At 44.3% G+C, this 26,897-nt stretch overlaps 1 protein-coding gene across 1 annotated transcript in view; it reads right to left on the bottom strand.

Annotated features, from left to right (window-relative positions):
- LOC139226157 (myeloperoxidase-like) overlaps window positions 1-26,897 on the bottom strand; it is a 66,324-nt gene that overhangs the window by 10,690 nt on the left and 28,737 nt on the right. Inside the window, exons 9-13 of the mRNA XM_070856797.1 lie at window positions 25,256-25,514; window positions 21,041-21,211; window positions 13,477-13,714; window positions 4,012-4,217; window positions 2,453-2,614 (exon numbers count right to left, since the gene is read on the bottom strand). Of these exons, the coding sequence (XP_070712898.1) occupies window positions 2,453-2,614; window positions 4,012-4,217; window positions 13,477-13,714; window positions 21,041-21,211; window positions 25,256-25,514 (1,036 nt within the window). The remainder of the gene's footprint in view (window positions 1-2,452; window positions 2,615-4,011; window positions 4,218-13,476; window positions 13,715-21,040; window positions 21,212-25,255; window positions 25,515-26,897) is intronic.

Genomic DNA, 26,897 nt, shown 5'->3' with positions numbered 1-26,897 from the left:
GCCACTCTGCCAGTGCCCTTGCTGTTGCCTGTCAGCCAGCCAGACCAGACGCTGCTGCTCATGCCGACATTCTGCAGTCTACAGCCAGGCCTTCTAAGCCCAGAGCTGCCACAAGATGTCCTGCAGCACCATCTACAGTTTCTGACCTGAAAGTCAGCAGCCTTCCGCCAGCACTGCTGCAATCTCTGGGGTAGCATTGCCTAGGAGCACTAGGATAGGCAAAGTCACACACATGACAGGCACTAAGTGATGGAACAAAGGCGATGAGTTAAATTTTTGATATAATATTGAATGGATAGGTGTATGAAATTGGATTGGAGTATGTGCTTTTTGGTGGCTTTTATTTCGGCATTGTGGCCAATGGGATGCTATGATGGTTAGTAACAGAGGGAACATAAGGCGTGGAACTAATGTTGAATGGGGAATTGGCACTGTGTTCACTGGTACTACAGGCGGATGATTCAATCCCGGATATCTCGGCCAGAAAGGGGCTGTCCCCCTTCCTTCTGCCTATCCATTCGCTTCCTCCTCTTCCATTTCCTCATCCTCCTGCTCCTGAGCTCATGGCCGTATCCCTGGTGGCAAGGACTGTGCCCTTATAATGGCCATTTTGTGGATGATACAGCAGATTATCACGAATCGGGACACACTCTCGAATGAGTACTGTAGGGTTCCTCCAGAGCGGTCCAGGCATGGGAACTGATGCTTCAGCACCCCGATGGTCTGTTCTGATTTTTAGTGTGGCTCTCGTTGTATGCATGTTGACCATGTCTGGTTGGATTGGGGAACAGAGTCATGAGCAAGGTGGTCAAGGGTTAGCCCTTGTCACCCAGCAGTCAGTCTCTGGTTTGTCTTGGTGGCTCAAAGACTGAGAGAACAGTGGACTGGCACTGAATAAAAGCATTGTGACTGCTGCCAGGATACTGGGCATTCACCATCATGAAATGGTGAGCATAGTTGCACACCAACTGTACACTCAGAGAGTGGAAACATTTGCGGTTGTGGTACATCTCAGCATTTAGAAGCGGTGCCCGCAAAGACACATGCATACAGTTGATGGCACCCACTATCCTGGCAAAACCACGTGTATGCTCTGCCTTCTTCTCTCTGTTCAGAGAGAAGACAATGAAGCCACCTCCCCTGCCATAAAGAGCTTCTGTCACCTCTCATGCAGCAGTGTACCGTGAACTGTGAGATGTTAAAATGTCGCTTGCTCCAGCCTGTAAGGAAACCGGCACAAAGAAATTCAGGGCCACAGTCCCCTGATAGTGTTGTCCTTGCCCTGATGTGAAGCTGCAGGTCTGTTTGCAAGAGGAGGCAGAGTTCTGTGAGTACCTCCTTCATAAAGTGCAAATGCCGCACACACTGCTTCTGGTTCAGGTCGAGGTAAAGAATTGCTCTCTGAAGACCAGAGGTGGGTAAGGTCTCCTATTGAGAGCCCTTCACCCCCTCAACTTACTCCCTCTGCGAGCAGCTTGTCCCCTTCTTCACTGTCTCTGCTCTCTCTCCCTGCCTTGCTGCAGGCCAAGGGGTATGACAACTAGAGCACCAATGACTGGGAGCAAGTGGTCTGACCAGAACCCTTGAATTCAGAAGCAAGACCTTCTCCACTTGTAGCACCACTACTTGTCACCTCGCCAAATGTAACCAACTTAAACAGAGTCGGTACAAATTCATCAGCACTTGACCCGAGAGTGTTTGATGTTCCCTTTAAATATTGCTGGTAGAGGATCTTTGCAGCTGCTGAATGCATGTTCAGTCATGCAAGGTTAAAACAGGGCATTGAGGATTAAAATGGCATCAAATCAGCTTGATGTCAAGATTTGCCTACTCTACGTACTTCTGCCGCACATTCCCAGTGCAACTCACCAAGCGCGGCCCATACCGGAATTGTGCATGGGTTGTTTTGCATGCGATTTTTGAACCAAAACAGCACGTGTACCTCCCAAACCACAATTGGACTTTTAGGCCATATTACGTGAAAGAAAAACACATAGAAATTATTGCTCCTTGAAAGCGTGAGATAGAGGTATATTTTAATGACAAATTATATACTGAGGGATAAAGAGACTGTAAGGCCCAATTGTGGAGTATTTTGCTGTCATATTCGGGTGTAGTAGATATGGAGAGTAGTGTCAAATAGAATTTCATGCTGTAAAATATGATGACAGAGTTGCAAGTCTCTGAGAAGTTGATAAAGTGTTTATGGGCGAAATACAATAAAATGTTTTGGGTTGGTTTTCACCATCACTGCCTGGGTGATAATCTGGTGGAACGCATTGCTCCCCTGTTGTTGATTTCAGTGGGATGAGGATTAGACGGGTGATCCGCTCTCCCAGATTAGCACTCAGATGATGAAGGTGAAAATTACCGCCTTTGTGTTTATATTCAAACCTTTAACACTCAAAGTAAAACAATAGCACTCACTCAGGCTTTGGATTTCAGCTCTTACCTTTACAGCTAGGTGGTACAGAGTTCCACTGTCCATCGCTCACACATGTTATCGTAGTCTCTCCCACCAGCTTGAATCCAGACTTACAGGTGTACCTGACCGAGGATTTACAGATTGAGAAATGGCCGTGAGTGACAACAGGAATGGTGCCACAGGGGGTCACTGTAAAGGGAACAAGTAGACACTGATAGAGTTACTGGGAATATTTGAAGAAGTGTTGTGTACATCACAGCACAATGCTCGGACTACTCGAAAATAAAACAGGACAATTAGTGCGAACAGACAAATGTAAAGTGAATCTCTGTGGTATGGAAGGTGTGGAATATGGAGACAGCTTCAATTCTACAGCATATTTGGCACGTGTAAGAACAGAAGTTAAAGTGAAATGAGTAAAGCCCATCCAGCCAATCACTTGAGAGAGAAGGATTTGTTGTGTCATGGAGCAAGCCCACAGCCATTCAATCACCTGAGAGACAACCAAATACAGGGAAGAACAGAGTGGCAGTTCTCCTTGACGCATTAAGGTAGTGAAACAAATCTCCAGGATATTAATCTACTTGTATAACCCACATTAGCAACACTGAGCAGTTACAGTCGACAGATGATTCATCCATGGTTCCAGCAGAATAGGAACCTTCTTTTATAATATCAACCATCTCTGTCCATTCTTACATGATATGCATCCCTGGAAAGAAAGTACTTATCAATACTTTTTAAATCTATCTCCAGGGAGAGTGGCAAACACTACCATCTATGCCGTGGGAGGCTATCAAACACTATCATCTATGCCGAGGCAAACACTACCATCTATGCCAAGGGAGGTTATCAAACACTACCATCTATGCAGAGGAAGATTTACAAACATTATCATTTAACTCCGAAGACTCCCAACTTCAAGTGTCAACCATGGCTCAGTTGGAAGCACTCTCGCCTCTGTGTCAGAAGGTTGTGGGTTCAAGTCTTATTCTGGAGATTTGAGTACAAAAATCTAGGCTAACACTCAGAGGTGCTGTATTTTGGATGAGATGTTAAACCGAAGGTGGTTGAAGAGATCAAATACGAAAGGCCACAAACTACAAATTAAGAGCAAATAGGCTAACAGAATTGTGGAATAAATTATCAGGAAAAGGACATCAAAGTAGATAGCATAAATGGTTTCAGGAGGCAGTTAGACTTGCTGCTGGGGAGAGACATGATTGAGGGATTGGGTGAGAAGATGAAGGATAGGGTGAGAAGATGAGTAGGTGGGGTTGAGTGATATGATGAGGAGGTGGCTATGTTAACGGGTCTAAATTTGTCCTTAACTCCATTGGTCCTTCATTTTTGCGGACTTCGGAACACTAGAGCAGATAGAAAAAGTTGCAGCAGACAATAAACACTTCTGAATAAAAAGTTTCAATCACTAAAAGAGAGAAATGTTAATGGAGTTCAGAGTCCCAGCTCTCAGATTCTCTTTGCCCGTTTCTTACACCAGCAGATTTGCTTAGGTTTTATACTCAAACATAAATGAACCTTAATGTCAGGTTTGTGGAAGCTGGGCCCAGCCAGAGATACCATACCTTTCACATCCTCCTTCCAGGCACTTAGGTCAACTTGTGGTATCTGGTTGCAGTGTACATATCCTTGTGGGTACGGTTTGAATCCAAATGCATCCCGAGGAAGAAATTGAATCCTGGTATTATCACAGATTATCCTGGACATGGAGATTTGGGCAAGAGCCTGACGCTGGCTACCAGTAAAAACTCCTTCATTTTCCCACCAGAATCTAAAGAACAAAGAGAAACATCATTGTGAAGTCACTGAAACGGACAAATCTGACCTAACTTGTTGACTGCAAACAATCCGTAGAGAACAATCTGCATTCACTGAGCTGAGTATAGCAGCTGGATGACGGGGAATACTGGGAGGAGACAGGACTTTCACTGATCCTACATTTAGCAGGTGTATGATGAGAGGGAGCGGGTGGACTTTCTTCAATTTGAGGAACAGATTCAGTTTCACACTCTGAAGATTTAACTAGGATTGTCCATTGTGTTCACTGTACAGGATGAAATCCACGGCACGGCCTTGGACAATGTGGACCATTTTCCATACCTCATGAGCCTACTATCAGCAAGGGCAGACATCGACAACAAGATCCAACGCCACCTCCAGTGTGTCAGCACAGTCTGAGGAAGAGAGTGTTCGAAGACCAGGACCTCAAATCTGGCACCAAACTTATGGTCTACAGAGCTGTAGTGACACCCACCCTCCTATATGGCTCAGAGATGTGGACCATATACAGTAGACACCTCAAAGCACTGGAGAAATACCACCAATGCTGCCTCCGCAAGATCCTGCAAATCCCCTGGGAGGATAGACGCACCAACGTCAGTGTTCTCGATCAGTCCAACATCCCCAGCATCGAAGCACTGACCACACTCGACCAGCTCCATTGGGCAGGGCACATCGTCTGCATGCCTGACACGAGACTTCCAAAGAAAGTGCTCTATTCGGAACTCCTACACGGCAGGTGAGCCCCAGGTGGGCAGAGGAAATGTTTCAAGGACACCCTCAAAGCCTCCTTGATAAAGTACAACATCTCCACTGGCACCTGGGAATCCCTGGCCCTACGTGGAGGAAGAGCATCCGGGAGGACGCTGAGCACCTTGAGTCTCGTCGCTGAGAGCATGCGGAGGACAAACGCAGACAGTAGAAGGAGCATGCGGTAAACCAGACTCCCCACCCACCCTTTCCTTCAACCACTGTGAAAAAGGAACGGCAGTAGTCATGGGGGATTTTAACCTACATATCGATTGGTCAACTCAAATCGCACGGGGTAGCCTGGAGGAGGAATTCATAGAATGCATACGGGATTGTTTCTTAGAACAGTATGTAACAGAACTTACAAAGGAGCAAGCGATCTTAGATCTGGTCCTGCGTAATGAGACAGGAAAAATAAACGATCTGCCAGTAAAAGATCCTCTCGGAATGAGTGATCACAGTATGGTTGAATTTGTAATACAGATTGAGGGTGAGGAAGTTGTGTCAGAAACGAGCGTACTATGCTTAAACAAAGGGGAGTACAGTGGGATGAGGGCAGAGTTGGCTAAATTAGACTGGAAACACAGACTAAACGGTGGCACAATTGAGGAACAGTGGAGGACTTTTAAGGAGCTCTTTCATAGTGCGCAACAAAAATATATTCCAGTGAAAAAGAAGGGCGGTAAGAGAAGGGATAACCAGCCGTGGATAACCAAGGAAATAAAGGAGAGTATCAAATTAAAGACCAATGTGTATAAGGTGGCCAAGGTTAGTGGGAAACTAGAAGATTGGGAAAATTTTAAACAACAGCAAAGAATGACTAAAAAAAGCAATAAAGAAAGGAAAGATAGATTACGAAGGTAAACTTGCGCAAAACATAAAAACAGACAGTGAAAGCTTTTACAGATATATAAAACGGAAAAGAGTGAATAAAGTAAATGTTGGTCCCTCAGAAGATGAGAAGGGGGATTTAATAATGGGAAATGTGGAAATGGCTGAGACCTTAAACAATTATTTTGCTTCGGTCTTCACAGTGGAAGACACAAAAACCATGCCAAAAATTGCTGGTCACGGGAATGTGGGAAGGGAGGACCTTGAGACAATCACTATCACTAGGGGGGTAGTGCTGGACAGGCTAATGGGACTCAAGGTAGACAAGTCCCCTGGTTCTGATGAAATGCATCCCAGGGTATTAAAAGAGATGGCGGAAGTTATAGCAGATGCATTCGTTATAATCTACCAAAATTCTCTGGACTCTGGGGAGGTACCAGCGGATTGGAAAGCAGCTAATGTAACGCCTCTGTTTAAAAAAGGGGGCAGACAAAAGGCAGGTAACTATAGGCCAGTTAGTTTAACATCTGTAGTGGGGAAAATGCTTGAAACTATCATTAAGGAAGAAATAGCGGGACATCTAGATAGGAATAGTGCAATCAAGCAGACGCAGCATGGATTCATGAAGGGGAAATCATGTTTAACTAATTTACTGGAATTCTTTGAGGATATAACGAGCATGGTGGATAGAGGTGTACCGATGGATGTGGTGTATTTAGATTTCCAAAAGGCATTCGATAAGGTGCCACACAAAAGGTTACTGCAGAAGATAGAGGTACGCGGAGTCAGAGGAAATGTATTAGCATGGATAGAGAATTGGCTGGCGAACAGAAAGCAGAGAGTCGGGATAAATGGATCCTTTTCGGGTTGGAAATCGGTGGTTAGTGGTGTGCCACAGGGATCGGTGCTGGGACCACAACTGTTTACAATATACATAGATGACCTGGAAGAGGGGACAGAGTGTAGTGTAACAAAATTTGCAAATGACACTAAGATTAGTGGGAAAGCGGGTTGTGTAGAGGACACAGAGAGGCTGCAAAGAGATTTGGATAGGTTAAGCGAATGGGCTAAGGTTTGGCAGATGGAATACAATGTCGGAAATTGTGAGGTCATCCACCTTGGGGAAAAAAACAGTAACAGGGAATATTATTTGAATGGGGAGAAATTACAACATGCTGAGATGCAGAGGGACCTGGGGGTCCTTGTGCATGAATCCCAAAAAGTTAGTTTGCAGGTGCAGCAGGTAATCAGGAAGGCGAATGAAATATTGGCCTTCATTGCGAGAGGGATGGAGTACAAAAGCAGGGAGGTCCTGCTGCAACTGTATCGGGTATTGGTAAGGCTGCACCTGGAGTACTGCGTGCAGTTTTGGTCACCTTACTTAAGGAAGGATATACTGGCTTTGGAGAGGGTACAGAGACGATTCACTAGGCTGATTCCGGAGATGAGGGGGTTACCTTATGATGATAGATTGAGTAGACTGGGTCTTTACTCGTTGGAGTTCAGAAGGATGAGGGGTGATCTTATGGAAACATTTAAAATCATGAAAGGGATGGACAAGATAGAGGCAGAGAGGTTGTTTCCACTGGTAGGGGAGGCTAGAACTAGAGGGCACAGCCTCAAAATACGGGGGAGCCAATTTAAAACCGAGTTCAGAAGGAATTTCTTCTCCCAGAGGGTGGTGAATCTGTGGAATTCTCTGCCCAAGGAAGCAGTTGAGGCTAGCTCATTGAATGTATTCAAGTCACAGATAGATAGATTTTTAACCAATAAGGGAATTAAGGGGAGAGGGCGGGTAAGTGGAGCTGAGTCCATGGCCAGATCAGCCATGATCTTATTGAATGGCGGAGCAGGCTCGAGGGGCTAGATGGCCTACTCCTGTTCCTAATTCTTATGTTCTTTATGTTCTTATGTTCACTGTCTGTCCTACCTGTGACAGAGACTGTAATTCCCATTTTGGACTGTACAGTCACCTAAGAACTCATTTTTAGAGTGGAAGCAAGTCTTCCTCGATTTTGAGAGACTGCCTATGATGATGATGATGATGATGACAGGATGGATAGCATTTTTGCCTCCTTTTGTCTTACATCATTACCACTTCTGTCATTTAATCATCTCCTGTCCTTTACATAATCATATACCATTGGGGCATAAATTTGTCTTGGTCAGTAGTGCAAAGCTAGCAATAATGAATTAGCTGTCCGCTTTGCAATACCACCCAAGTCAAATTTAAACCCCATTTTTATTTTCTCTCTGCCCCCATTTCCTTTCATCTGCAACACTTTCTGATTCTGACTACGTTTCATCGACCTGGAACGTTAACCCTACCTTCCTCACTGCACAAATATTGCCTAACCTGCTGAATGCTTCAGCAAATGTCTGGTCACCATGTTTGCAAGCTGATATCTGTGGTTAGACACTGACTCCCAAGTGTCATCCCCTTGTGTGCTTATGTCCCATGGTTCCTAGATGGGCCCTGAAACCATTGCCTTCCAGACCAAAGCCAGAGCTGTACTAACTGCATCTCCTAATTAAATGGGGTAGATTTTAACTCACGACATGGAAGGATCAGACAGCAGATAGAATGCTCATCCATTCCTGCAGACAGAATGGTTGAGCCATGTCAAGAGCCGTCGGCAAGCTGCACACCCAGACCAGATGTCCCACTGCAGCTCAGCAACCATCGGGTGACACAGTCATAGTCAGTGGGGATGCAGGCAAGCAGTTTCAAAGGGGATCTGCTCGCAGGGAATGGGGAGGCAGATGTCCGGTATAGCAGCAGCCCAGGGTATTTTGATGAAATGGAGAGGAGTACTCCTGTTCCCTCTAACCACCATAAAAATAATTCCAAACTTCCCTTTTCTGCTTCACTGCCCAGTACAACTGGGTGGAGTGTGCACGGTGCACGCGCCACTCTTGAAATTGCATCGGGGTCCGTATGTCACAGGGTCATGATTCACACCGAGTACTGAGGCTCACGGCTGAATCGCAGGTATGCCTGGACTTTCCTTGAGAAGTTCCTGGGCAAAATGAGGGTGGGTGAGTTTCAAGCGAGAATGGGGCCATAACGGCAGTACTGTGATTTTAGGGCCACTGCTGCCCCATTTCCGCAGGCAGGCTGAGTTAAAACCGGCGTTAACGTCAATGTTTGGTATTTATATCATGGAAAGATCTCACTATATTTCTATTTATTTATTGTTCCACTGATGTTTGACACAACCATTTACTGTAATGTTGTTTCCACTTTTGTTTATCTTTAAGCTTCCTCAGGAGGCTGAGTGATTAAGGCTGGCTTTGGCTCTTCATGGTCTCAGTTGGTCTCCAATTGATTGATTGACTGATCAAATGAGGCCATATGGGTTGAATTGAAGAACAAAAAAAGGGCGATCATACTGCTGGGAATGTAGCATAGACCCCAAACAATCAGAGGGAGATAGAAAAGCAAATATGTAGGCATGTTTCTCAGAAGTGTAAAAACTGTAGGACAGTAATAGGGGATTTCAACCACCCTAATATTAACTGGGATAAAATAAGTGTGAAAGGTATAGAGGGTACGGAATTCCTAAAATGCATTCAGGAGAACTTTTTTGGCCAGTACATAGCAAGCCCAACAAGGGATCTGGACTTAGTTTTATGGAATGAAGCTGGGTAGGTGGAAGGGGTATCAGTGGGAGAGCATTTTGCTGCTCGTGATCATAATTCAGTTAGATTTAGGTAGTTATGGAAAAGAACAAAGATAGATCAGGAATAAAAGTTCTGAATTGGTGAAAAGCCAATTTTGCTGAGCTGAGATGGGATTTAGCCAAAGTGGACTTGAAACTGCTCATGTAGTAACCTTGTTTAAGAAGGGAGAAAGGGATAGACAAGTAATTACAGGCCTGTCAGCCTAACCTCAGTGGTGGGAAAATTATTGGAAAAAATCCTGAAAGACAGGATAAATCTACATTTGGAAAAGCAAGGATTAATTAGGAACAGTCAACACGGATTTGTTAAGGGAAGATCGTGTTTGACTAACCTGATTGAATTTTTTGAGGAAGTAACCAAGGAGGGTTGATGAGGGTAGTGTGTATGGACTTTAGCAAAGCTTTTGATAAGGTCCCACATGGTAGACTGGTCATGAAGGTTAAAGCTCATGGGATCCAGGCAAAGTAGCAAGTTGGATCCAAACTTGGCTTAGAGGTAGGAAGCAAAGGGTAATGGTTGATGGATGTTTTTGTGACTGGAAGGATGTTTCCAGTGGGGTTCCGCAGGGCTCAGTACTGGGTCCCTTGCTTTTTGTGGTATATATTAACGATTTAGATTTGAATATAGGGAGTATGATTAAAAAGTTTGCAGACAACACTAAAATTGGCTGTGTGGTTGATAATGAAGAGGAAAGTCATGGGCTGCAGGAAAATATCAATCTACTGGTTAGGTGGGCAGAGCAGTGGCAAATGGAAATTAATTCAGAGAAGTGTGAGGTAATGCAATTTGGGAGGGCTAATAAGGAAAGGGTATATAGATTAAGCGGTAGGCCACTTAATAGAGTAGTTGAACAAAGGGACCTTGGAGTGCTTGTCCACAGATCTCTGAAAGTAGCAGGCCAGCCGGATAAAGTGGTTAAGAAAGCATACGGAATGCTTGCCTTTATTGGCCGAAACATAGAATATAAGAGCAGGGAGGTTATGCTTAAATTGTATAATACTTTGGTTAGGCCACAGCTGGAGTACTGCATGAAGTTCTGGTCGCCGTATTATCGGAAGGACTAGAGAGCACTAGAGAGGGTGCAGAGGAGATTTACTAGGATGCTGCCTGGAATGGAGAATCTTAGTTATGAGGACAGATTGGATAGGCTGGGTTTGTTCTCATTGGAACGGAGGAGGTTGAGAGGAGATCTCATTGAAGTGTACAAAATATTGAGGGGCCTGGACATAGTGGATAGTACGGGCCTATTTCCATTGCTGGAGGGGTCTATTACGAGGGGGCATAGTTTTAAGGTGGTTGGTGGAAGGTTTAGAGGGGATTTGAGGGACGGCTTCTTTACGCAGAGCGTTGTGGGGACCGGGAACTCATTGCCTGGAAGAGTGGTGGATGCAGAAACCCTCACCAAGAGATGGTTGGATGGGCATAACCTGCCGTAACCTGCAGGGTTACGGACCGAAAGCTGGTAATTGGGATTAGACTTGATAACCTCTTGTTGGCCGGCACAGATATAATGGTAAGTACTGCAGGGAATCGAATATGGCCAGGGTGATCTCCTGGACTAGTTTCGATCGCTTGGATGGGTCGGAGAGGAATTTTCCCAGATTTTTTTTTCTCCTAAATTGGCCTGTATTTTTATCTGGTTTTTGCCTTTCCCAGGAGATCCGGTTGGAGTGGAGTATAGAATGTTTTAGTGTATGGGGTAATGCAGTTGTGTGGGGCGGACCTGTTGGGCTGGGTGCTCTTTCATAGGTTTATATGTAACTTTCAGGGCTGTTGACCGAGGGCCGTGCGACTCTTTGTCGGTTGGCGCGGACATGATGGGCCAAAATGGCCTCCTACTGCACTGTAAATTTCTATGTTTCTATGAAACAGCTACTTGAAGGTAAATCAGTGTCAGAGTAATGGGAGGCATTTAAACAGCAGATCCTGAGGGTTCAGAGCAAGTATGTTCTCTTTAAAAAAAAGGGTGGGACTAACAACTCTAGAGCCCCCTGGATGTCAATGGAAATACAGGGTAGGATAAAGAAAAAAAGGAAGGTTTATGACAGATACCGAGGGCTCAATACTGCAGAAACTCTAGAGGAGTATATAAAGTGCAGGGGTGCAATTAAAAAGGAAATTAGGAATGCAAAGAGAGAGCAGGAAAACATTTTGGCAAGTAAAATCAAGGAAAACCCAAGATGTTTTATAAATATATTAAGAGCAAGAGCATAACTAAAGAAAGAGTAGGGCCTCTTCGAGACCATAAAAGTACTCTGTGTGGAGGTGAAAGACAGGTATGGTTGTTAATGAATACTTTGCATCTGTTTACACAAAAGAGAGGGGCGATGCAGACACTGCAATCAGAAAGGAGGAGTGTGAAATATTAGATGACATAAACATAGTGAGAGAGGCTAAGCAGTTTTGAAAGACACAGATTAATCAAGGACAGTCAGCATGGATTTGTTCATAAAAGGTCATGTCTGACTAACTTGATTACATTTTTTGAGGAGGTAACAAGGAGGGTCGATGAGGGTAGTGCGTTTGATGTAGTGTATATGGATTTCAGCAAGGCTTTTGATAAGGTCCCACATGGCAGACAGGTCACGGAAGTAAAAGCCCATGGGATTCAGGACAAAGTGGCAAGTTGGATCCAAAGTTGGCTCAGAGGCAGGAAAAAAAGGGTAATGGTTGATGGGTGTTTTTGTGACTGGAAGGATGTTTCCAGTAGGGTTCCGCAGGGCTCAGTACTAGGACTCCTTGCTTTTTGTGGTATATATCAATAATTTAGACTTGAATATAGGGGTTATGCTTAAGAAGTTTGCAGATGTTACTAAAATCGGCTGTGTGGTTGATAATGAAGAAGAAAGCTGTAGACTGCAGGAAGATATCAATCAACTGGTCAGGTGGGCACAACAGTGGCAAATGGAATTCAATCCGGAGAAGTGTGTGGTAATGCATTTGGGGAGGGCTAACAAGGAAAGGGAATACACATTAAATGGTAGGACACTGAGAAGTGTAGAGCAACAAAGGAACCTGTGAGTGCACGTCCACAGGTCCCTGAAGGTAGCAGGCCGGGTAGATAAGATGCTTAAGAAGGCATATGGAATACTTGCTTTTATTAGCCGAGGCATAGAATACAAGAGCAGGGAATTTATGCTTGAACTGTATCAAACACTGTATCAACTCACAGCTAGAGTACTGTGTAGTTCTGTCACCACATTACACAAAAGATGTGATTGCCCTAGAGAGGGTACAGAGGAGATTTATGAGGGTGATACCTGGACTGGAGAATTTTAGCGATGAGGAAAGATTGGATAGGCTGGGTTTATTTTCTTTGGAACATAGGAGGCTGAGGGGAGACCTTATTGAGGTGTATAACATTACAAGGGGCCTAGATAGAGTGGATAGGAAGGACCTATTTCCCTTAGCAGGGAGGTCAACCAACAGGAGGCATAGATTTAAAGTAATTGGTAGTTGGTTTAGAAGGGATTTGAGGGGAAATTTCTTCACCTGGAGGATGGTGGCAGTCTGGAATGCACTGCCTGAAAGGGTGGTAGAGGCAGAAACTCACCACATTTAAAAAGATCTTGCATGTGCACTTGAAGTGCCATAATGTACAAGGCTACGGACCAGGAGCTGGAAAGTGGGATTAGGCTGGAAAGCTCTTGTCGGTCGGCGGTGACACGATGGGCCGAAATGACCTCCTTCCGTGCTGTAAATTTTTATGATTGACACAAGACTCGTTTATGGAGAGGAAAAGCCCAGTGACATAATCTTCACAGTTTTCTGCACAGAGATGGAAAACCATCACCACAATCTCAACATGCTCTACCCAGCAAGACAACTAAGGACTGACTGAACCCATCACAAACCAGGCTGGCAGATTGGAGTGTCAGGAAGTCCTGGGTCTCTGATCTGAAATCCCTTGATTTGAAGTGGAAACCCACAACTCAATGAATGTGAAAGCTTTCAGGTGTTTTTGTTCTGGTAATATTGCCCATTACCTGTCTCCATCTCTCAGGTGCTTGAATTGCTTTCCGATTAAACAGGCGAACAAAGGGCCCAACTTTCCACCTTCCTTGAAGGGTTCAGAGATTCCCCCCACCCACACGTCAATGTTGTCTGGGGTACCGTACAGGTCGAGGAGTTTTCTTGCTAATCGTGTATTTTTGAGGACTGTAGAAAGTTCATCCTGATTTTTGGGTTGTGAAAGACCACAGAATTTCCGCCAAGCATTGTAACCTGTGACATTGAGAGAGAAAAAGGTAAAGTACACCTGTAAACTAATGTGTGTTAGTTGCACTAGAAAAAGTACACAATGAACTCTGTTTTATGGCCACACAATATCCCGAGCTTAGAAAGGCTGATGTGTGATCTGCTGCTAGGACTCCGACAGTACCTTTTTGAAGCTAACCAAGGTTTGTGGAATGGTATTTTATCTTGTTATAACTTGTGGGAGATTTGGTGGGTGGGGGGAATTTGGTGGGGGAGCGGTTGCGAGTGTCGAACAGCTTCTACTTGGTGTCTCCCTCCAGAAGCACTGCCTGAGATTAAGCACTCAACAGATAAAAAGGGTGTGCACAGGAGTATTAAGACTTCATATACCACAGACTACGCCACCACAACCCACAAACCTATTTTTGATGTCCATTAGAACTCACATCAGCCTTTTAATCACTGTAATTTTACACAACTGGAAGATGATTCCTTCATTGGGCACCCTGTGAAACATGTGATGCAAATGCTGTGTAGCAAAGTAACCACAGAACCTATAGTAATTAGTCTGCAGTCATTGCAGAATATGTAAAAGTTAATCTGCAGTAATGATCAAACACATAATAATTAATCAGCAGTAATAAAAGAATATGTAGTTATTTTTCTGTAATAAATACTCCGCAGTCATTCTTCTGCAGTAATCATAGAATATGCAATGATCACTCTGCAGCAATTATATGATAAGCGGTAATCATGATATCGCACTCACCGAAGTAATCACATAATTTACATTCTCTGGGCTCAAGTTTAGGCCTGAGTTGCTCCTATTTTTTTGGAGCAACTAATTTAGAATGGAGCATCTTAGAAATTGCAATTCTCGGCATTAGTTTGCTCCAGTTCTAGTGAGTTAGAACAGTTTCATTTCAGAACAGATTTTTTTTTTCAAAAGTGGGTGTGTCCAGCCACTTACGCCTGTTTTGCAAGTTTAGCAGCGAAAACTTACTCCAAACTAACTTAGAATAGAGTAAGTGTAGATTTTTGTACGCTCAGAAAAACCTTGCCTACACTTAGAAATCAGATGTAGGGAACGAGAGATGGGGGGGTGGGGGGGTGGGGGGGGTGGCGGAGTTTACAAACATAAAACACTTCACTTTTACAAATAAAGAGCCATCATCAATAATAAATGATAAATAAATCAATAAATCAACCAATAAATCAATCCAAAAAAATTAATTTAAAAAAAAAATCAATAAATAAAAAATTAAGTTTCTACTCACCGACTGCAGCACCGGGAGCCCTCCAATAGCTTGCTGGGATGGGGCCCCCCCAGTGTCTCTCTCTCTGTCTCTGTCAGTGTCTCTCTCTCTCTGTCAGTGTCTCTCTGTCAGTGCCAGTGTCTCTCTGTGTTTCTGACAGCGAGGGGTGGGGGGAGGGAGGGGGGAGGGGAGAAGAGGAGGGGGAGGGAGGGAAGAGGGAAGGGGAAAGAGGAGGGAGGGAGAGAGGGGGAGAGGAGAGAGAGGAGAGGAGGGGGAGGAGGGTCGTGGGGGAAAGGAGAGAGGGGAGAGAGGAGAGGAGAGGGGGAGGGAGGGAAGAGGAGGGGGAGGGAGGGGAGAGGAGGGAGAGGAGAGGGAGGGAGGGATGAGGGGAGGGAGGGAGGGGGAGAGGAGAGGAGGAGGGGAGGAGAGGAGGAGGGGAGGGAAGAGGAGAGGGGGGAGAGAGGAGAGGAGGGAGGGGAGGGGGGGGGGAGAGCCGGAGCAGGACCTGAATGGGTGGGGGGTGAGCCGGAGCGGGACCTGAACGGAAGGGGGGTTGGGGGGGTGCGGAGACGGAGTGGGACATGAACGGGAGGGAGGGAGCGGGAGCTGAAGCTGAAGCTGAAGAGGATGGGGGCACGAGTCCAACCTTCGCCACCCTGGTGAGCCCATTCGGCCAGGGCTAGGGCGGCGCGCACTGAAAACAGTGCCAGGATCTCTGCACATCTCTAGCGCGCATGTGCAGAGATCCCGACACTATTTTCAGCGCCGGGACCTGACTCCGCCCCCGATCACTTGTGCTGCGCCACGCCGAGCACGAAAATGTCCTGAGGAGACCGGAGAATCACAAGGTAAGTTTTCGGCGCCCTTTATCTTCCAGAAAGTCGGCGCACCTTATCGAGATGCACCATTTTTCTAGAGGACGGAAACTTGGGCCCATTATTCTGTAGTTATCCTATCTATAAAATAATCACTTTGCAGTAATTATATAATATGCAGTAATTACTCTGAAGTGATAATGGATTATGCACCCTCACTTCTTAGTTGGAAGACTGGTTTCAATCTCCACTGCAAAGATTTGAACATATAGGCTATGACTTCAGTGCAGGAATGAAGGAGTATTGGAGCTGTCATGCTTTGGATGAGATGTTAAACCGAGGCCCTTTCAGGTGGATGTAAAAGATCCCATTGCACTATTCAGAGAAGAGCAGGGGTGTTCTCCCTGGTGTCCTGGCCAATATTTATTCCGCAACCAATATCAATAAAACAAATTATCTGGTAATTTATCTCATTGCTGTTTATGAGACCTTACTGTGTGCAAATTTCTTGCCACCTTTTCCATGCATTATAACAGTGACTAAACTTCAAAAGTACATCATTGGTTGTAAAATACTTTGGAGCTTCCTGAGGTTGTGAAAAATGCTACATAAATGAAAATACCTCCTGGCAATTATTCACTACTGAATATCCTCCAGCAAATACACCCTAGTAAATACTCCCTCTGTAAATATTCTCCAGTTAATGATCCCAGTTATGTGCTGTCTGGTAAAGGCTCCCTGCTAAACACTTCCTGGTAAATGCTCCCTGGTATTCCAGAGGGATCAGCCAATTGAACGAAGACAACCTGAGAATAGATTCATTAGGGAGGGAAGTAAAGCTGGCATTGTAAAGCTAAAATGTAGAAAGTGAATTTGAATGACAGAGGAAACAAGGGAAAGAAGTCAACAAGGAGGATTGGCTGTATTCAATGCAAGAAGTATAGCAAATAAGGCAGATGAACTGAGAACACAGGTAGACACTTGGGAATGTGATATTATAGCTATTACAGAGACATGGCTAAAAGCAGCTCAACATTCCTGGTTACAGGATTTTCAGACGGGATAGAGAGAGGAGTAAAAAGGGATGGGGAGCCGCGGTATTGATTAAAGAAGCTATTATAGCTGTTAGGAGGGATGATATGTTAGAGGTATCATCAAACGAGGTCATAGGGGTCAAACTGAAAAACAAAAAAAAGGGGCAATCACACTGCTGGGAGTGTACTATAGATTCCCAAACAGTGAAAGGGAGATAGAGGAGCAAATATGTAGGCAAATTTCTGAGTAGTGCAAAAACTATAGGGCGGTAATAGTAGGGGATTTCAACTACCCTAATATTAACTGGGATAAAATTAGTGTGAAGGGTATAGAGGGTACGGAATTCCTAAAATGCATTCAGGAGAACTTTTTTAGCCAGTATGTGGCAAGCCCAACACAGGAGGGGGCTTTCTGGATTTAGTTTTAGGGAATGAAGCTGGGCAGGTGGAAGAGTATTTAGGTGCTAGTGACCATAATTTAGTTAGATTTAAGGTAGTTATGGAAAAGGACAAGGATAGACCAGGAATAAAAGTTCTAAATTGGGGAAAAGCCAAATTTGCTAAGGTGAGAGGTGATTTAGCCATAGTGGACTGGAAACAGCTACTTGAAGAAAAAAGAGTGTCAGAGCAGTGGAAGAGATCCGAATGGTTCAGACCACATATGTGCCCTTAAAGAAAAAGGGTGGTACAAACAAATTTAGAGCCCCCTAGATGTCTGGGGACATACAGGTAGGATAAAAAAAAAAGGGAGGCTTATGACAGATACCGAAGGCTCAATACTGCAGAATCTCCAGAAGAGTATAGAAAGTGCAGGGGTGAAATTAAAAAGGATATTAGGAAAGCAAAGAGAGAGCATGAAAAATTCTTGGCAAGTAAAATCAAGGAAAACCCAAAAATGTTTTATAAATATATTAAGATCAAGAGGATAACTAAAGAAAAGGTAGGCCTATTGGAGACCATGAGGGTAATCTGAGTGTGGAGGCGGGAGATGTGGGTATGGTTCTTAATGAATACCTTGCGTCTATTTTCACAAAAGAGAGGGGCGATGCAGACACTGCTATTGGGGAGGAGGAGTGTGAAATATTAGATGAAATAAACATAGAGAGGAGGTATTAAGGGATTTAGCAGCTTTGAAAGTGGATAAATCCCCAAGCCCGAATGAAATGTATCCCAAGCAGTTAAGCGAAGCAAGAGAGGAAACAGCAGAGGCTTTGACCATCATTTTCCAATCCTCTCTGGCTTCAGGTGTGGTGCCAGAGGACTGGAGGACTCCTAATGTGGTACCTTTGGTTAAGAAGGGAGAAAGCGAAAGACTGAGTAATTATATCCCAGTCAGCCTAACCTCGGTGGTGGGAAAATTATTGCAAAAAATTCTGAAGTACAGAATAAATCTTAATTTAGAAAGACACGGATTAATCAAGGATAATCAGCACGGATTTGTTAAAGGAAGGTTGTGTCTGACTAAATTGATTTAAGTTTTTGATCAGGTAACGTGGGGTGATGAGGGTAGTGCATTTGATGTATTGTATATGGATTTTAGCAAGGCATTTGATAAGGTCCCACTTGGCAGACTGGTCATGAAAGTAAAAACCCATGGGATCCAGGGCAAAGTGGCAAGTTGGATCCAAAATTGGCCCAAAGACAGGAAGCAGAGGGTAATGGGTGGGATTGGTGTTTTTGTGACTGGAAGGCTGTTTCCAGAGGGGTTCTGCAGGGCTCAGTACTAGGTCCCTTGCTTTCTGTGGTATACATCAATGATCTAGACTTGAATATAGGGGGTATGATTAAGAAGTTTGTAGATGATACTAAAATCGGCCGTGTGGTTGATAATGAAGAAGAAAGCTGTCGACTGCAGGAAGATATCAATCAACTTGCTGGAATTCTTTGAGGATGTAACAAACAGGATGGATAAAGGGGAACCAGTGGATGTGGTGTATTTGGACTTCCAGAAGGCATTTGACAAGGTGCCACATAAAAGGTTACTGCACAAGATAAAAGTTCACGGGGTTGGGGGTAATATATTAGCATGGATAGAGGATTGGCTAACTAACAGAAGTCGGGATAAATGGTTCATTCTCTGGGTGGCAACTAGTAACTAGTGGGGTGCCGCAGGGATCAGTGCTGGGCCCCCAACTATTTACAATCTATATTAATGACTTGGAAGAAGGGACTGAATGTAATGTAGCCAAGTTTGCTGACGATACAAAGATGGGAGGAAAAGCAATGTGTGAGGAGGACACAAAAAATCTGCAAAAGGACATAGACAGGCTAAGTGAGTGGGCAAAAATTTGGCAGATGGAGTATAATGCTGGAAAGTGTGAGGTCATGCATTTTGGCAGAAAAAAAATCAAAGAGCAAGTTATTATTTAAATGGAGAAAGATTGCAAAGTCCTGCAGTACAGCGGGACCTAGGGGTACTTGTGTATGAAACACAAAAGGATAGTATGCAGGTACAGCAAGTTATCAGGAAGGCCAATGGAATCTTGACCTTTATTGCAAAGGGGATGGAGTATAAAAGCAGGGAAGTCTTGCTACAGCTATACAGGGTATTGGTGAGGCCACACCTGGAATGCTGCGTGCAGTTTTAGTTTCCATATTTATGAAAGGAAATACATGCTTTGGAGGCAGTTCAGAGAAGGTTCACTAGGTTGATTCCGGGGATGAGGGGATTGACTTATGAGGACAGGTTGAGTAGGTTGGGCCTCTATTCATTGGAATTTAGAAGAATGAGAGGTGATCTTATCGAAACATATAAAATTATGATGGGGCTTGACAAGGTGGATGCAGAGAGAATGTTTCCACTGATGGGGGAGACTAGAACTAGAGAGCATGACCTTAGAATAAGGGGCCGCCCATTTAAAACAGAGCTGTGGAGACATTTCTTCTCTCCGAGGGTTGTAATTCTGTGGAATTCGCTGCCTCAGAGAGCTGTGGAAGCTGGGACATTGAATACATTTAAGACAGAAATAGACAGTTTCTTAAATGATAAGGGGTTATGGGGAACGGGCAGGGAGGTGGAGCTGAGTCCATGATCAGATCAGCCATGATCTTATTGAATGGCGGAGTAGGGTCGCGGGACCGTATGGCCTACTCCTTTTCCTATTTCTTATGTTCTTAACTGGTCAGGTGGGAAGAACAGTGATAAATGGAATTCAATCTGGAGAAGTATGAGGTAATATATTTGGGGAGGGGTAACAAGGAAAGGCAATACATATTAAATGGTAGGACACTGAGAAGTGTAGTGAAACAAAGGGACCTTGGAGTGCATGTCCACAGATCACTAAAAGTAGCAGACCAGGTAGATAAAGATAAGATGGTTAAGAAGGCATATGGAATGCTTGCCTTTATTAGCCGAGGCATAGAATGCAAGAGCAGGGGGGTTAGGCCACAGCTGGAGTATTGTATGCGGTTCTGGTCACCGCATTACAGGAAGGATGTGATTGCACTGGGGAGAGTATAGAGGAGATTTACGAGGATGTTGCCAGGAGTGGAGAATCTTAGCTAGGAGGACAGATTGGATAGGCTGTGTTTGTTTTTCTTGGAACGGAGGAGGCTGAGGGGAGACCTTATTGAGGTGTATAAAATTATGAGGGGCCTAGATATAATGGATAGAACGGGCCTATTTACCTTAGCAGAGGGGTCAACAACCAGGGGGCATGAATTTAAAGTAATTAGTAGAAGATTTAGAGGGGATTTGAGGGGAAATTTCATCACCCAGAGGGTTGTGGGAGTCTGGAACTCACTGCCTGAAAGGGTGGTAGAGGCAGAAACCCTCACCACATTTAAAAAGTACTTGGATGTGCACCTGAAGTACCGTAACCTACAGGGCTATGGATAATGGCTGGAAAGTGGGATTAGACTGGATAGCCTCTTGATGGGCCGAAAAGGCCTCCTTCCGTGCTCTAAATTTCGATGATTTCTGAACAGGTGAGATACCCAGAGGTGTGATTCAGATCAGATTTCTGCACTCTCTGGTTAATGAAAAATGATCCCACGGATTGTTTCCCAGCTCCTCAGCCACTGCCTGCCCTCTGGTACCTTATACTGGGCACCAATATTCACATCAGCTTTTCCACACCTTTTCCAATCAGCACTGGGATGAACCAGCTGTTCTCTGTGAGTGAACCCAATATTTTGCTGCTGGCTTTATGCTAATGTGACTCGAGATAATGAAATTGTTGGATTAATGACATTTTAGCAACATGTTTTTCTGAGTTATACTCTACACTGTGTTTGCCTTCCTGTTACCTGGGATTCCATGATCTCGGGAGCGCTGCATATTCAAAGAAGCCAGGTCCAGCGCTAAATGAGTGGTCATCTTAAACAGCTTCTCCCGCAGTTCGTCTGGCATCATATTTTTCCCCGTTTGCAGTTTTGCAGGTTTGCCCAATAATCCTCGCATGATGGGTTCGACTCCACCTAACACACACACACACACACAGTGTAAAACTCACTTTGTTAATCTATTTCCTAGTTTTTCATTCCACTCTCCAACCTGCAGCTGGTGGTAGAGTGACCGACTGTTAAAGATCTCCAACCATGCAGCACAGCAATGTCTGTGACAATGATTATTACCCAAGAAAAACACAGTTGAAACAAGCTACTCAAGATGTGCCATGTTCCCCAATGGATTCATATTTCTAAAGCAACATTGATATAAGACAGAACAGCACAACAGATCAACCCTTCCTCTTGACAGGCAGGAGTCAGAGGATAGACCGTGGCTCATTGCATTACAGCTGTAAACTGTAACTGTCTCTTATCAGGTAGCGTCCTGTATCAAAGCCTAAGGTGAATCTGAATGGTGGGAGCTAGGATTTCACTCGAAATGAACTCCTCAGTTCTGACTGTGCTGAATATTCACAATAAATAATAACTTGCAGCGCAGTAGAATTGAGATTCGAGGCTTCTACGCAACTTAACCCAGAACAGAATTCTTTCTTTATCTGAGTTGAAGAAGTGAGTCATTGATGGATTTATGATGCCCAATATTTATTACAATACAAACAAAGCAGATCAAAGCCAACCCACCCAACCCAATAACAGCAGGTGTTTGGCCTGCTCCATGAGAAACATGAACTCAAAAACCAAACCAGACTGTATGAACAGTGTGAGAGACTGGTCAAAATTCAGACTACATTCTTGAAGGCATGGTGGAGGAAACCAGATCCAACACAGAGCAAATGAAAAGCACCTGAACTTCAAGAAACTGAGAGTGGGTTAAAATCCTCTTGTTATTGTCATGTATGTATGCTTGGGCCACCAGGTGGCGCCACTGTCGAAGGTCATTGGGCTGTACGCACGTGCGTGTATAAAAGGCAAGCCATCTTGTAATGTAATCACTTTCGGCCCTAATAAAGCAGAGCCAGGTTTGTACCTGTGTTAATTTGCAGTATTCAGTCTATCGAGTTATTACATACGTAACAGTTAATAAACATAAAAGAGTGTCCTGAACTGTTGATATCCCACGGGCTGCAATGTTCAAAATGAAACATGCAGGATCTTGCTTTGTGTTTGAGCATGATGGGCCGGTATTTTTCTGACCTTGTTGGTAAAATGAGAGACTGGGATATCTGTCCATTTACATGATCTCACTAGCACCTGACCGTGGATTGTGAAAAAATATCATCAGCCTAGATTAAACTGTGTACCTCTGGTCTTCTATCAAGCCCCACATTAAATTTGTGCCGGGGCAGTGTAGACTGAGAATAAATGCATCATTACTATTCCAGGTAGCTTCTTGTTGATGAAGCTGATGGGACTTTTAGACAGGGGCCTTTATAGGCACAGGGGTGGAATCAATGACATCCTGCATTTGCGTGAAATCGGAACAGTGTACTTTGAGTGTGCTGCTCCTGCCTACTGCTGGGGCAGAGAGGGCCAGGAGAAACACATTGCAATATTCAGCTCTGTTTCGTACATCTTATTCACTTACAGCTAGAATCTAGTTACTGCAAACACCACGCTTTGTGCCCTTTAATGAAGTCCAACAGTGCTCGCAATATCAGTCCAATGTCTCAGGTTGACGATGCTGCATACAAATATAGACATAGAAAATAGGTGCAGGAGTAGGCCATTCGGCCCTTCGAGCCTGCACCACCATTCAATAAGATCATGGCTGATCATTCACCTCAGTACGCCTTTCCTGCTTTCTCTCCATACCCCTTGATCCCTTTAGCCGTTAGGGTCATATCTAACTCCCTCTTGAATATATCCAATGAACTGGCATCAACAACTCTCTGCGGTAGGGAATTCCACAGGTCAACAACTCTCTGAGTGAAGAAGTTTCTCCTCATCTCAGTCCTAAATGGCTTATCCCTTATTCTTAGACTATGTCCTCTGGTTGGACTTCCCCAACATCGGGAACATTCTTCCTGCATCTAAACTGTCCGCTCTCGTCAGAATTTTATATGTTTCTATTAAATCCCCTCTCATCCTTCTAAATTCCAGTGAATACAGGCCCAGTCAATCCAGTCTCTCCTCATATGTCAGTCCTGCCATCCCGGGGATCAGTCTGGTGAACCTTCGCTGCACTCTCTCAATAGCAAGAACGTCCTTCCTCAGATTAGGAGACCAAAACTGAACACAATATTCCAGGTGAGGCCTCACTAAGGCCCTGTTCAACTGCAGTAAGACCTCCCTGCTGCTATACTCAAATCCCCTAGCTATGAAGGCCAACATACCATTTGCCTTCTTCACCACCTGCTGTACCTGCATGCCAGCTTTCAATGACTGATGTACCATGACACCCAGGTCTCGTTACACCTCCCCTTTTCCTAATCTGCCGCCATTCAGATAATATTCTGCCTTCGTGTTTTTGCCACCAAAGTGGATAAACTCATATTTATCCACATTATACTGCATCTGCCACTTGTTTGCCCACTCACCTAACCTGTCCAAGTCACCCTGCAGCCTTTTAGCATCCTCCTCACAGCTCACACCGTCACCCAGCTTAGTGTCATCTGCAAACTTGGAGATATTACACTCAATTCCCTCATCCAAATCATTAATGTATATTGTAAATAGCTGGGGTCCCAGCACTGAGCCCTGCGACACCGCACTAGTCACTGCCTGCCATTCTGAAAAGGACCCATTTATCCCAACTCTCTGCTTCCTGTCTGCCAACCAGTTCTCTATCCACGTCAGTACATTATCCCCAATACCATGTGCTTTAATTTTGCACACCAATCTCTTGTGTGGGACCTTGTCAAAAGCCTTTTGAAAGTCCAAATACGCCACATCCACTGTTTCACCCCCATCCACTCTACCAGTTACATCCTCAAAAAATTCTAAAAGATTTGTCAAGCAGAATTTCCCTTTCATAAATCCATGCTGACTTGGACCGATCCCGTCACTGCTTTTCAAATGTGCTGCTATTTCATCTTTAATAATTGATTCCAACATTTTCCCCATGACTGATGTCAGGCTAACCGGTCTATAATTACCTGTTTTCTCTCTCCCTCCTTTCTTAAAAAGTGGTGTTACATTAGCTACCCTCCAGTCCATAGGAACCGATCCAGAGTCGATAGACTGTTGGAAAATGATCACCAATGCATCCACTATTTCTAGGGATACTTCCTTAAGTACTCTGGGATGCAGACTATCAGGAGCCGGGGATTTATCGGCCTTCAATCCCATCAATTTCCCTAACACAATTTCCCGCCTAATAAGGATTTCCTTTAGTTCCTCCTACTCACTAGACCCTCGGTCCCTTAGTATTTCTGGAAGATTATTTGTGTCTTCCTTCGTGAAGATAGAACCAAAGTATTTGTTTAACTGGTCCGCCATTTCTTTGTTCCCCATTATAAATTCATCTGAATCTGATTGCAAGGGACCTACGTTTGTTTTCACTAATCTTTTTCTCTTCATACATCTATAGAAGCTTTAGCAGTCAGTTTTTGTGTTCCCAGCAAGCTTCCTCTCATACTCTATTTTCCCCCTCCTAATCAAACCCTTTGTCCTTCTCTGAATTCTAAATTTCTCCCAGTCCTTAGGTTTGCTGCATTTTTTGGCCAATTTATATGCCTCTTCCCTGGATCTAACACTATCCTTAATTTCCCTTGTTAGCCAAGGTTGAGCCACCTTCCCCATTTTATTTTTACTCCAGACAGGGATGTACAATTGTTGAAGTTCATCCATGTGATCTTTAAATGTTTGCCATTGCCTATCCACTGTCAACCCTTTAAGTATCACTCGCCAATTCACGTCTCATACCATCGAAGTTACCTTTCCTTAAGTTCAGGAACCTAGTCTCTGAATTAACTGTGTCACTCTCCATCTTAATAAAGAATTCTAGCATATTATGGTCACTCCTTCCCAAGGTTGCTAATTAGTCCTTTTTCATTACACATCACCCAATCTAGGATGACCAGCCCTTTAGTTGGCTCCTCGACATATTGGTCTAGAAAACCATCCCTAATACACTCCAGAAAATCCTGCAGTAATATTAAAGGTTTTACTTACCTTCCTTTATCAGTCTCCAGGGAGTGAAGAAAGTCTCATGCAAGAGCAGGGTTTTGTACTCGGGGTGCTCCTGGTAGTTTTCATCTAAGCGGAACAGTTTTGGCTGAATGGTGAGATGTCCGAAACGGAAAGCTGCCGTTGAGAAAACATTGGCAATACTGGGATCTACAAACTCATCATAGCCTGCGTATTCTGGTAGATATTTCTGCATTGCATCCTTCCCGATTATCAGGGGAACATAGTCTCTGTGATTTAATATCTGCCGCAGTGAGAAAAGTCATTGTTCAGTGTAACTTGATCAAAAAACAATAAACTGAAAAAGGGTCAATAAGTGTCGTGTTAGAAAAAGATCTCTTCACCTCTGCATTGGCTACAAGTGTGGCCCAGACAGAGAGATTCAAGGATTCTGCTATTGCTGGGTCTAGGAGTGCGTGAGACACAAATTTGCGCTTTTACCCTGGGACTTGGGCTAGTATTGGAGTTCAGAAAGCATTAACAGCTACCACATATCACAATTAATAGATTCTCTCCATTCATACCCCGGTAGGTGCATCTCATGTCGGCGACCCATTTACCTCAGCAAGAAGAAATCACCTGAATTCAACAGGCCTCCTGACCCCAGAACAGGGGCACCCCACTGTCTGACCCCAGAACAGGGGCACCCCACTGTCTGACCCCAGAACAGGGGCACCCCACTGTCTGACCCCAGAACAGGGGCACCCCACTGTCTGAGCCCAGAACAGGGGCACTCCACTGACCCCAGAACAGGTGAACCCCAATATCGACTTCAATGTTGTTCCTTGGTAGCTGAAGCCACAACTCCATTAATCTTTTCGCAAATGCAAATGCAGTGAAACCAATCTCAGTCACTGTGTAAAGCCTATTCTCTATTTACAATCTATATTAACGACTTGGAACAAGGAACTGATGTAACGTAGCCAAGTTTGCTGACGGTACAAAGATGGGAGGAAAAGCAATGTGTGAGGGGAACACAAAAAATCTGCAAAAGGACATAGGCGAAGTGAGTGGGCAAAAAATTGGCAGATGGAGTATAAAGTTGGAAAGTGTGAGATCATGCACTTTGACAGAAAAAAAATCAAAGAGCAAGTTACTATTTAAATGGAGAGAGATTGCAAAGTGCAGCAATACAGCGGGACCTAGGGGTACTTGTGCATGGAACACAAAAGGGTAGTATGCAGGTATAGCAAGTGATCAGGAAGGCCAATGGTATCTTGGCCTTTATTGCAAAGGGGATGGAGTATAAAAGCAGGGAAGTCTTACTACAGCTATGTAAGGTATTGGTGAGGCCACACCTGGAATACTGTGTGCAGTTTTGGTTTCCATATTTACGAAAGGATATACTTGCTTTGGAGGCAGTTCAGAGAAGGTTCACTAGGTTGATTCTGGAGATGAGGGGATTGACTTATGGGTCAAGGTTGAGTAGGTTGGGCCTCTACTCATTGGAATTCAGAAGAATGAGAGGTGATCTTATTGAAACGTATAAGATTATGAGGGGGCTTGACAAGGTGGATGCAGAGAGGATGTTTCCACTGATGGGGGAGACGAGAACTAGAGGGCATGATCTTAGAATAAGGGGCCGCCCATTTCAAACAGAGCTGTGGAGAAATTTCTTCTCTCCGAG

Source organism: Pristiophorus japonicus, chromosome 16 (assembly GCF_044704955.1).
Source record: "Pristiophorus japonicus isolate sPriJap1 chromosome 16, sPriJap1.hap1, whole genome shotgun sequence".
Taxonomy (NCBI): Eukaryota; Metazoa; Chordata; class Chondrichthyes; family Pristiophoridae; genus Pristiophorus; species Pristiophorus japonicus.
The sequence above is the reverse complement of the archived record's forward strand: the minus strand, read 5'-3'. Positions and strand labels throughout refer to the sequence as shown.